Below are 13,036 nucleotides of genomic sequence, written 5' to 3'. Positions count from 1 at the left end.
AAATCAACAAATTAAAAAAATGAATTATATTTAAGGAGGAAGCATAAAAATTTACATCATGTTAATTAGTAGAGGTGAAAAACATTACCATTGAAATGTACCTAATGACTTTATAGACATACACAGGTGCCAAAGGTCCGAGTGCAACCGGTTATGACTAGTAATAATCAGATACATACAGATTAGAGACACATGCATCAACATCTCAGTGTTAGTAGCAAAAGCAATGAGTCTTTATGTAAGAAACAGTGTATTTGGCCAGGCATGGTGGCACACACCTTTAGTCCTAGCACTCAGGAGCCAGAGGCAGGCAGATCTCTGTGAGTTTGAGGCCAGCCTGGTCTCCATAGTGAGTTCCAGGCCAGCTGGGGCTGCAGGGAGACCCCGTCTCAAAAAGACAAAAAAGAAAGAAAGAAACAGTATATATTAAGACATGCAGGCAATACACTCATACACATAAAATAAAAATAATAAGTAAAATATTACAGGGTTTATACTGAGTTCAATATTGTATAACTGTATTAATTCAACTGTGAACCTAAAAAATTTATAGCGACTTTTGAAAGAGATGTGTCTTTGCTCTGGAAACTGTTATTGAGTATGTTAAAGCTGTAATGAAATGCTTCTTCTAAAAAATTTTTTTTAATATTAAAAAAAGAGCTTACTGAGATTCACTGAAACAATCTCCATAGAAAGTCTGTTGAAGTCAAAATTCAAAGACCCCAGATGTTTACTGTATGTATAGAATTTATTTTAATTTCTAGATGTCTTAGTTACATTCTCCCTGAGAGTAGGTCAGAATTCTTCCATATTTTATTCCTAAACACATGATGTCTGAGGTATGTCTTGAGCTAGATGCTGTGCCAGAAGGAAGGTAGGGTGTTCGATTCAAGCAGACCGTGCTAGGAAGGAGCTTGCAACCTGAAGCATTTTGAGCCTCCAGCAAAATCACCTCAAGGGCTTGTTAAAGTAAGGAGTGCCAGACCCCTTCATAGAGTTCCAGGCTCATAATTCTTGGGCAGGATGGTTATTTTCATGTCTGAGTTCCTGGGTGGTTCAGATACCACTGCTCTGAGGATTACACTCTGCAGATCTAAAGGCCAAAGCAAGCTGAGGTAAATGTTTTGAAGGAAAGAAACCAAGTTCCGTAGAACAGCACCTCGCATAAGTGAATTCCAGGAAATCATCTTCCTAGAAGCTGTTTGAACTGAGGTCTGACTAGGGAGAGAGCTAACACAGTTCAGAGGAGCAGGTGCAAGAGCATTCCTGACACAGGACGACTTCCCAGAATACTGTGGGCAGGAAGTACAGAGAAGTGGCAACCGAAAGGTTCCAGGACAGTTGAGGTGCAGAAGACACAAAAGCTCTTAAATGGAGGTTTCCAAGCTGGAGAGGTGGCTCAGCGGTTAAGAGCACTGGCTGTTCTTGCAGAGGAACTGGGTTCGATTCCCAGTACCCACATGGTGTCTAACAGCCATCTGTAACTCTAGTTCCAGGGGAATACAACACTCTCTTCTGACCTCCAAGGGCATCACACAACATGGGTGCACTTACACACATGCAGGCAATACATTCCTATACATAAAATAAAAATAATAAATTTAAAAAAAAATTTAAGAAAGAAGGTTCTAAAAGACGGTAGGAGAGGAACCATATAAGACTTCATGTGCCATGATAGGGATTGAAGGATTTCATACCAAGAACAGTGGAAAGACATTTAAGGATGTTAAGCAAAGGAGGTGTTATAATTAGATGTGTTCTATACTCTGTGAACATAGTGTGAGCGATAGGTGGGAGTTACCTAGACTAAGAAGCACAGTTGGTTAATATCAGTTGTAAAATGGTAACAGTCAGTGGCCAGTCATGACAGTGTCACTGAAGAACAGAGTAAGCAACGGTGACTGTAAGAGGCTATGTGTCAAAAGAGTTCCTGTCTAGAGATCATGTTCAGATCAGTAGCCCCAAGAATCAGGGGCCTCCCTCCAGTAACAACCCCAAATGCCTGGTGAGTCTGGACAACATATCAGGAAATGAGTAGAAGACTTCATTAAATAGAGTAGCTGGATCATTTCCCGCTCCATAGGAGAAGGGACATCAACCTGTGAAGAGTGATATAGTTGATCTTCATTCTCCGCAGGCACAAAAATCCCTCATCATCCACACAGGAAGGACACTTCCACAGCACACTTATGCCTGACCAAGCAGCGACCAATGTTGTGTGGCACCGCTGTTTATTTTTCAACTGCCTTTTCCAAAGATTCCACAAGACTTGCTTTAGAAAACTTGAAGACTAAGAGTAAACCAGGGGTGAATGAAAAGCAAGAGTTTTGGAGCACTCTCTCATCTTTCCACCCAGCCCCATAGCGCATCTTACCAGCTCCACTTCCCAAACCCAGTTGGTTTCACCTTCTAGTTGAAGCTGCCGTGATCTACTGCTTAGACGACTGCAACAGCCGCCTTCTCAGACTTCCACTCGGTACGCCCGACGCTCATTTACCTCCATCAGCCAGACTGTCTCCCTGCTGAGTACATCTCACCATCTTGCCTAAACCCTCCACAGGTTTCTTGTTGCGTTCATAACAGGATGCAGAGTCCTCACCAAGACCTCTGAGGCCTCGAGGACCTCCACAACCCCATTTTGAATCCCCTTCCCCTTTTTCTTGCCTTCAAATGCACCAAGTACAGCCCTCTATTCAAGTTGTGACACTTGCATTTCTTCCTGAAAGCTCTCCCTCACTCCTCCTATGACTTGGTGTTCCCATTACTGAGGCCTCAGTTTACCATTTCAGATCTCTTGAGCACCCTTGCTAGCATGTCCTCTTCCTAAGCTCTGTATCGGAGTCGTGTTCTAGTCTCAGAAAACATGCCCTCTGTAACAGGTCACATTTCTTTGTTCTTTTCCTTTCATTGTCCTCCAGAGGACACCACCAGCAGAAGGCTCAGTGGTTTGTGCACTGCTATACTTCTGCATCTACACAACCTCTGGTACCCTTTAGTCCCTCAGCAAAGTCCCATTGGGTAGAAATGAGTATGAGAGTGACTAGCCTCAAAGAACTTAGTCAAGACATTAGTATGACTCCACATGTGACCTGTTAGGATTGCAGATTCTTGGGAGCCACCCCAGACCTGCTCCGTTAGAAGTGCCACAGGTGCCGCTTAGCAATCTATTTCTATAAACTCTGTGGGCAAGTCTGCTGCTGACATAAGGCAGAACTACATATTTAACATAAGCATATGTAACTGGGTTGCTCCCATGTCTCTGCAGCTTTCAAACACTGAATACTTCTCAGTCTGTTCCCCCTACACAGTCAGTGCCAACAAGTAACAAACTCAAACTCATATTGGTCAAAAATACCAAATCTATCCTTTCATTAGGCATCAAAGAATATGCATTGGTACTGATGTATGAATAGTGTCCAGGCTGTGATCCAGCCCCTAGAGGAAGAGATGCTAGGCAAAGGCCACTTTCACTCTCTTTCCTGCCTAGGGACCACACGAGCTGCCCCAAGAACTGAGCTGCTTGAGGTGGCAGAAAATGAGATCTGACCTGCATCCTCCAATTAAAGTTGGCAACTGGAGAGCAGCTTGTGCTTTTAATTTTTTTATTAAACTTTCATAGCCAAATATAAAGGGAAAGGAAGTAGGTTAAGAGCCCCCTCTCTCTTAAAGATAGAAAACATTCCAGACTGTAAGACTTTCAAATATTGATATTTGCCCTTGTGAAAAGAACCTCTTTGAAATGGTCAGAGCCAGGTGTGATGATGTAGTCCTATAATTCCAGCACTTGGGAAGCAGAGGTTCATGAGTTCTATGCCAACGTGGGTCACACAGTGAGAGACCTGACGTGCACAAAAAGCCAGATATCAGATTGCTTTCTTCAGAAGACTAGCATTAAAAGAAAAATTATTCCATCTTTCTTTGCCTCTGCCTTTCTATTCTTTCCATAGCTTGCCTCATTTAGTGGAGCTTGCACAGTTAAAATATTTGGATCATTTATTTTGTCTACCAAAGAGCTGCATTGTAAGTTTGCTCTTAATACCATGACATTACTCCTTAATTGTTAATCCTTATATACTTATGTGAGTCCTAGGAGTTAAGCCCTAAGTAAAGCTGAGGCTTCCCTCTCATCAGGGGCCCCAGCACCATTTACTGCAGAGACAGTCTTGAAAGAAGTGAATGTCCAGGAATCCCAAAGTTGCAAAGTGATCAAAAGCAGCCAGAGGGTGATCATAAGTGGAGAGAGCTGGTTTATTACCTTCCTGGCTAGATCACAAGTGAATGTGGGAAACTCCTGAGTTCTTTCTATTGCCAGTCATCAGTTTTGCAGGAGTGAAAGTCTAAGGGTAGAGCTGCATAGAAGAGAGGAACCGTCACAAATCCCAGTCTCCATCACCAGTGACAATTCGTGATACTCCAGCAGAGTGGCTGGAAAGCCAAGGTGTTTCCTCCCCAAGGACTCGGTGCACATGTTCCTCCCCAGGACTTTGAAGTCAAGGGAGTTAGGCGAAACTTGCAGCTTTTTAATATAAGTTTTCCTCCTGTCAAGATAACCCTCATCTCCCCAGCCTTTCAGCTTTCAGAGTTTAGAACCCAATGGGACCCTTTTGCAGTAGAAATGTGCCTAACCTACCTTGCTAGCTGAGGACGGTCTGTATGACCATCATCATCTGAGTCAGAAGAAAAGACCCAAGGCAAAGAGCCCTAGCACCCAAGATCTCTTCTGAAAGAGGTCTTGCTGAAGTTTGCAATTTCAATCCCAGCACTTAAGTGGACAGTCAGGAAGGATAAAGTGAGTTCTGAGAACTCTGCCAATGCTTCAAGACATTAGTAATGTACAATCACTAGTTGTGTTTGTGGGCTTAATGATAAACCTTTAAAGTTTTTCTTTTCCATCATCCTCATATTTCCTGACTCTACCTTTCAAGACACAGAGAACCATTTATACCATGAATTATGAATGTCAACGATGAAAATCATGAATATATTACACTTATTGTGCATGTTGGAAAACACACAGCATTACAACCCACAAAATAAAAAACACAAACTTAATCCCAATAAAGTCAATTAATTATGCTTATATGTTTAAGTCCTTATTGTTTTATAGATGCATAGAAGTTTTAATCTCAGCTTTTTGAACCTACCATATGAAATTGTTAAATAATGTCATTGCTAAAATTTAACATTATGAACAGTCAGTGGAAAAAAGAAACCAAATGTGCAAGAAAGTAGTTTTTTTTTTTAATTCTGCCTCACATTTTTATATGTGTAATGGACTGTCTCAAGAAAACTATTTCTATCTCTTAGACATGGCAGGACCCAAAAAGAACATCAGTGAATACCAGTGTCATATGGCAGTTTCGGTGACCGCCTGACTATAAACTGTGAGCATTTTTTCAACAAGTCCCCCACAGGCAAAAGTGACATAGGCACAGGAGGCACAGCTACACGTGACCTCCACTTGTGCTTTTGGCATCTGTGATGGGTCATATTTTCCCCTGGCACTACTTGTGTCACATGATCATCTTTGAAGTTCATGTTGTGTTATGGTATGTGACCATATCTGTACTATGTTCATATTCCTAGTTTTAAAAATCACGACTGAGACAGGGTTTGTTGGTTTCCAGGTAAAGAGTATTTAAGGATGTTGTGATCCATTGGTAAAGCAAAGGGAACTCTCATATTGCAACTAATATTTGACATCCCGGTGTCTAGGGCTATGCAGAATTATTCACTTCCTCCCATCACCCTATCTCATGTCCATGTTTATTACAGTTTTGCAAAAATCAAAAAGAGTTTTTCTAGACAGCTAAAATAGTTTGATAAGAGAGAGGAACTCATTTCTTGCTAAATCCATTTTTCAAAGCCAATATCAGAATGTGGGTAACTCCCATCCTCTGAGCAGCTGCAATTCAGGCCACAAAGTACACCTAAGCATTTTACAGTTAACTCTGCATCCACTATGATTCACTTAAAGGCAAGCCAGACCCTTAAAGAGACAGGCACCCTGGAGCTGGAGAGATGACTCAGCGGTTAAGAGCACTGGCTGCTCTTGTAGAGGACCTGGATTCAGTTCCCAGCACTCACATGGTCACCAACAACCATCCATTGCTGCAGTTCCAAGAGCTCCGACACCCTCTTCTGACCTCCATGGGCATTACACGATGTGGGTACACTTATGATGCGTGCAGGCAATGTACTCATACACATAAAATTTTTTTAAAAAGAGACAGGGACCCTCAACACCCCCTTTTTCTCTTGCTGGGACCATACCAGCAAATTTTGGGCACCCTCAGCAACTCCCATAATCCCCTCCCTGTAGTGTCTATATGGGGATGCCAGCTTCTGTGTTGAAGAAGCTGATGATTTCATACATTTATTTAGTTAGAAGTTCAAGCTTGGCATTTCTCAGTTTAGTAAAAACACCATTCCCTTAAAGATGTTTTTTACATCCATGTTGTGATGTAAATTTTATGCTCTCAAACCCACAACCTTTTTTTAGCAAATCTATTTTTTTATGTCTTACATACAAAATGTGTTTGAACCTTATGTATGTTTCTTCAGCATCTCTGTGGCTTTTAGACATCACAAGTTCATAAATGAAGAAGACAAAATGTAAAGCCCATTTCTTAGCAACTATTTTAGTGCTTTATGAGGAGACTGGAATAGCCTGTGCTGATCAGCTGGTCTGTGCTAGGTGGTGAACACTTTGGGAATCGAGGGGAAATGATACGCAATTTATTTTTATTCTTTATTAAGAGAGGATCCATTTAAGTGGACTCTGAAAATCCTGCTAAAATTGCTACTGACAAGTCACAGTGCATATTTAACCAGTGTTCCTGTTTCCAACAAAGAAATGCCTTGGTAGCACTTTGAGTCTTCTAGCCATACATGTCTATACTGCAAATATTTTAGGCCTCTTCTAGACTAGATTCTTCAATATATGTGGACATTCAGCTACCTTCATGGGGAACACAGGCCTTGTTCCCGAACCTGTACCCATGGTGTTATAATAATCTCATCTCCTTTGATGCCTCTCTCTGGTCTTGTGCTAAAATTCACCTTCTACCCTCCAACTACTGGCTTTGTCCTGTCGTGCCCTCCCCATTGCCTTCAACCTTCTCTAGCTGTCCGTTGCCTGGGGAGTGATTTTAGGTTTCTTAAAGTAATTCCTGGCACTCATGACTCACAAATCCCCAATTTATATGCTCTATTCTTGGAATCTCAACTCCAAGTTCTTTATAAACTATAGAAATGGTAATGTGTTCTTGTTCACTTCCCCTGACCTCTTTGGCGAGCTCTTCACACTCTTCCTGCTAGTTTTTTCCCACCAAAGTTCACCTCAAATAGTATATTTCTTAAGCTGTTGCCCACCTTCTACATGACTAAGGTTTCCTGACCATGCTCACACAGTGATTCTGGAGTATATGAATGACTGACCAATCATTGGTTCAGGCCTTCTGTTTGAACACATAATTTGAATTAGTCAGCAGACACAGAGGACCAACTAGACAGTAACTCTTTGCTTCTTAGGCCTCTCTGTTCCAACCAGTCAACTTAAAACCTTACAACATTTTCTTCCTAATATTATATAGAACCATTGCTTCATCATGTCCATAAACTAATCATCTTTAAGATGCACACAATTAAAAGGCACCTTTGGAATACGTTCATCATAACTGTAGTTTTCCACCTAAACTTCCAAATTTTCTGATTCCTCATTTTACCTTAAACTATTAACTTTCCTTACTTAATGTTAATACTTTAGTTTACTGAGTTATAATCTTCCTCTATGTCCCAAAATCCTTCAAAGTACTCTTAATATGCAACCAAAAAGATCCTGCTTGTGGTAAGAAAAACATGGAAGACTTTAGTGGTCTCCGGTTACCATGTTACACAGTGGAGTGTGGATTGGCAGAATTCCTTTGCAAAGAGCCAAATTACAACTATTTTAAGCTTTGTGGGCCACATGGCTGCAGTCAAAACCACTTTACTCTGCAGTTACAGCAAGAAAACAACCACAAACAAATTAGAGTGGCTAGAGTCCCATAAAACCATACTTCTACAAACAGGCAGCTGAGAACCATGGGTTGCCAACTCCCGGGTCACTTGTTGGAAGAAGGTCCGGTCAGACTGCTTAGGAACAGAAGCGTTTTCCGGTTGTGCATGGCCCTGAAGTAACCTTCCAAGGCTTGTACCATACACATCATACGCTATAGTTTTCTCAGAAGCAGAAGAGGGAGTGAGATTATATAAAGCTTCATTTCTTTCATAACAACCCTCACAGCTCAGCATATCAAGAGTCGCATTCCAAGTGAACCTGTAATTTCTGTGTGCTGCTCTTGCATAAGGAATGGGAGCTATTGGGGCTGGAGAGGTGGCTCAGCGGTTAAGAACACTAACTGTTCTTGCAGAGGACCCAGATTTGAATCCTAGCACCCACATGGCAGCTAACAACTGTCCATAACTCCAGTTGCAGGGGATCCAACAGCCTCTTCTGTCCTCTGCAGGCATTGCGTGACATGAGTGCACTAACCTACATGCAGGCAATATAGGCATACACATAAAATAAAAATAATAAATAAAGTATTTTTTAATTAAAAAAAAGAATGGGAGCTATAAAAGGGCTGTGGTGCTCCTTATTGGTAGTACAATTTTTAAGGAAATACCTCACAGTAATGACCCCAAAGGAACAAAATCAGTGTATCCAGTGATATTTAAAACAGAAATATTCATTAATGTTAACAATTTAGAGCAAGCCTGCTGGGAAATGGAACAGTAGTCCGGAGGCCTTTGTCAGGATCTCTCTCTGTGGCCACTGTGTGAGTATATTAATCCTTGAAAATGTGCACATTGGAAATCACAGCTGACCTAGAACTCTCTATGTAGACCAGGCCTCGAACTCACAGAGATCCACCTGCCTCTGCCTCCCAAGTGCTGGAATTAAAGGCGTGCGCCACCACACCCAGCTGCTGCAAGTATCTGCTTAAGCCATAGAAACAACAGTGAATAAAACCAAACTTCTTGCCAGTATTCTTACGAAAATGACAAAAAAGGTGTTTGAGGGACAAAGAGATTTTAGCAATGAAATCCTTAGAATTGTGATGCTATAGAATTTTTGTCAATAATTAAGGTCATATTAAAAAGCTTTTTCCCTTTATTACTACAATTTTAAAGACGAGAAGGTCATGATAATTTCGTTCAACCATAATTTGAGTTCTTACTGTGTACCTGATACTATGTACATATATGGAATACACAAAATCTGAATAAAGCATTTTACACCCCTCATGGGCTGCATTCCAGTGGAGGACAGAACACACAAAAAGTCAAATTCGTAGGAAGTTAGAGGATGACTCAGAGGTAGAGGGGAAGGAGGAAGGCAAGATAATGAAATGTTGGGAAAGGTAAATGTTTAGAATGAGTGGTCAAGAAGATTCCTTAAGTAAATGGCTTTTGATTAAATAGTTAAATGAAATGAATGCACTAGCAATGTACAGTGGGGAGGGGGTCATTCTAGATGAGGATCAGCAAGTTCAAAGACCTGAGACAGGGCCTGGGGTATTCAAGGAACTTCAAGAAAGCCATAGGCTGAGTGTTATAAGTAAAGAAGAGAATATTAGGGAATGAGGTGGAAGAGGCCAGAGAAGATTAGATCAAATCCAGTCCCAGTCACTTAAGTCACTATAAAAATAGGATGTTGGCTGGTGTGGTGGCACACACCTTTAATCCCAGCACTAGGGAGGCAGAGGCAGGCAGATCTCTGTGAGTTCGAGGCCAGCCTGGTCTACATAGCGAGTTCCAGGCCAGCTGGGGCTACAGGGAGACCCTGCCTCAAAAAGACAAAAACAAACAAACAAACAAACAAAAAACCAGGATGTTGAATTCTATTTTAAGAAGACATTGTGGAGTCTGGGGTAAAAGAGAAAGATGACCAAGTTTCACATTAAAATAATCCCTGCTATTAAGAACATGGGATACAGGGAGGCTTTAGGAAGTCAGTGCTGCAATCCGGTTGGGCCGGTAAACCTCTCCAGAAGAGAAGAACAGGTGTGACAGACCCGAGGCTCCCCACTGCCAGGCCCACCTGTCACCAGGGTGAGATTTCTCTGGAGCAGTGAACATAAATGAACTCATTGATCAAGGGCTGCTTGAGGGTTGCTTTTACCTCAGTGGGAAGCACTGTGTCAGGGCCAGAATGGGTGCTTGGTGGAGGGTGGTTAACTGTTGTGAAATAAAACAAAACAAAAGCTAATAATGAAGCTGGACTTGCTTGCCAGCTACCTCCTGTGCAGCATCTCTCTTCACACCATTGCCTTCAGCCATCCTCCATGCTCTGGTTTTTATTAGTATCTTCAAATTTTGTAATGTCCTAAGAATCTTCAGATTTCAGTGATGTACCTTGAGCTAAGATGACAGGGCAATAAAGATTCCACAGAACCATTTTCATCTCGTACCTTTATGAATTAGAAGTGCTATTATTGCCTTTTACTATTTCAAAGCCTGAGATTGATTGTAACTGAATATAATATTCATTTTTTAGGGAACAACTTAATTCTTTATTGAAGAACTATAACATTTTTTATGAGAACCAGAAAAACCTGCATATTTCATATGGACAGGTAAGCCCATCAAAGAAATACAACAAGTTCACCAAAAACAAATTCTATAAACTTACAAATAAGTCAGGATGAGTTGGATGCTATCATCTAGCAACATATATGGTCTGAGAGAGAAACAGGTGTCTCTCATTTATTCTGATTTGCAATTTTAAACCATGTCACCAAATACTAGGCCTGGAATGCCTCTCACTTTCTAAGCTTTTCTGGCATAGGAAACCATATAAAAAATAACTTTAAGAATATATTTGCTTTCTAGTTTAAAATGGAATATTCCTCAAGTAATGGAAAATGTTATAAATAGTAAGTTCGCGACTTTACAAATGCAGCAAGATGTGCATAGAGAAATATTCTTTATAGCATCATTTGTAATAGAGAAAATGTGGAAATATCTTAAGTATGTATGAATGTAGAATTCTTAAAATAAACCATGGTGCATCTGTAAAAAGAAGTTTGATTTGTTTATTAAAAAGAGTAAGTTCAATTCCAGTGTATGTGCACTATCTCATAATTACAACACATTTTTTTGGTCTTTTGAGACAGGGTCTCCCTGTAGCTCCAGCTCTCCTGGAACTCACTATGTACACCAGGCTGGCCTTGAACTCACAGAGATATGCCTGCCTCTGCCCCCCAAGTGCTGGGATTAAAGGCGGGCACCACCACAACCAGCTACAACACATTTTTAAATGTTAAAGAAATAGTTCAGTTATTCATTCTGTCAAGCAATTGGCTTTTCATAGTAACTGTGGTTAATGAATTTTGAAATATGACTCTTTAGTTTCTGTATTTTCAAAGTTTCTATGTCAATATATTACTTTAATAAAAGAAAGGAACTTTACATATAAAAGAGAAGATAGGTTAGAAAATAAATTATATGGGAATATGGTTTGCTTTGTTTCTAGTACAAATATATATATATGTATATGCCTCATATATACATGCTTGAAATTTTTTCTTTGTTTACACATTTAGTCCTTATTTATGATTTTTAACTAAAATGAATTCTTCAGAACTATTTTTCACAAATATCTTCAAAGTATCCTCCCTATATTTGTGTGTGTGTATGTATGTATATGTGTGTGATGTGTGATGTGTGTGTTTATGTGGTGCATGTGTCCATGTATGTGCATGTATGTGCGCATGTGTGTATATGTGTGTGCAGTGTGGTATGTGTGAATATGTGTGTGTGTGGTACATGCATATGAGTGTGCAGGTGAGCATGCCCATATGTGTACATGTGAAAGCCAGAGAAGGATGTCAGACATTTTCTCTATCACTCTTTACCTTATTGCCTTGAGACAGGGTCTTTCACTGAACCAAGCCAAAAGCTTGCCATTATGGGCTAAGCTCACGGGCTAGCCAGTTCTTGGGATCTGCCTCTCTCTTGTCCCCAATCCTGGGGTTATAGACATATTCGGCCATACCTGGCTTTTTACATGAGTACTAAGGATTTGAACTCAAGTCCTCATGCTTGCAGAACAAGCCCTATTACCTACTGAGCCTTTTCCCTAGCTCTGTTTTATGTTTTATAATACGTTTTCATACACATTTTTTCTTTTCTACGTAACTTTGATTGTCAAATTCTTCCTGTTTACTCAAGTAGCTAGCTAAGTCTCTTGATAAATGTTTATTCTAATTTCTAGTTCAATATAGTTTTTAAACATCCTGTCATTTTAAATACATTTAAAACAATAAAATTCTCTTAATCGAAAACCAAAGTTTGGAAAGCATTTTAATGTATTTTGCCAGTTGATGAACAGGTCATTAACACTGTGCCTTATTCTTCTGGGTATAACTATTTTAAAAATAAAATAGTGTTTTGACCTCCCTCTGCTTCCCTGGGCCTGAAAGACCTGCTGCAGGCCTCTCTCCTACCCGCAGGCCTCTCTCTGGGGTAAGTCCATCACGCACCTTGACTCCCCCAGCCTCATTCACCCTCCCACCTCCATCACTGGTCTCTCCTCCTAGCCTGGGTCCTGCCCCATTCCTTGTCTTGGGGCCCCAAACACCTGGGGAATCAATACTGCTTCTTGATCCTTTTCATCCAGACCAACAAAGTGCCTTCTCTGGGCCCTAGAAGCACTGATTCTGGGCCTGGCCCTGCCCTCACCTCCCTCTGCTTCCCTGGGCCTGCACCACCCTCCAGCCTCTTTCTGGGATGCAGGAGCTGACCTTTGCATCCAGACCAACCCAGCTCCTCAGTGCAGTCCCCAGGAGGCCTTGGGGCCTCTTCCCGCCCCATCTGCCTTTGCATCTCTTGGTGGCACAGCCACCAGCTGCCCTAGACCAGCATCTTCCTGGGGCAGGCTCCCAGGCCAGTCCAACCCCCACATTCCTGAGGCCAAAATCATTCCTGGAGGGATCCAGACCTTAGGAGAAAGCCTGAAAACATCTGACCTTCACCTGAATTGGACCTC

The 13,036-nt window shown here is 41.2% G+C and overlaps 1 protein-coding gene across 2 annotated transcripts in view; it reads left to right on the top strand.

The window, feature by feature from the left end:
- Rassf6 (Ras association domain family member 6) overlaps positions 1–13,036 on the top strand; it is a 62,675-nt gene that overhangs the window by 22,468 nt on the left and 27,171 nt on the right. For both annotated transcript variants that reach the window (XM_017800729.2, XM_029568549.1), the window contains exon 3: positions 10,544–10,622. In XM_017800729.2, coding sequence (XP_017656218.1) covers positions 10,544–10,622 — 79 coding nt within the window. The remainder of the gene's footprint in view (positions 1–10,543; positions 10,623–13,036) is intronic.

Source organism: Nannospalax galili, unplaced genomic scaffold, assembly GCF_000622305.1.
Source record: "Nannospalax galili isolate Female #2095 unplaced genomic scaffold, S.galili_v1.0 scaffold800, whole genome shotgun sequence".
NCBI lineage: Eukaryota > Metazoa > Chordata > Mammalia > Rodentia > Spalacidae > Nannospalax > Nannospalax galili.
Note: the sequence above shows the minus strand (reverse complement) of the source record. Positions and strands in the feature narration are given on the sequence as shown.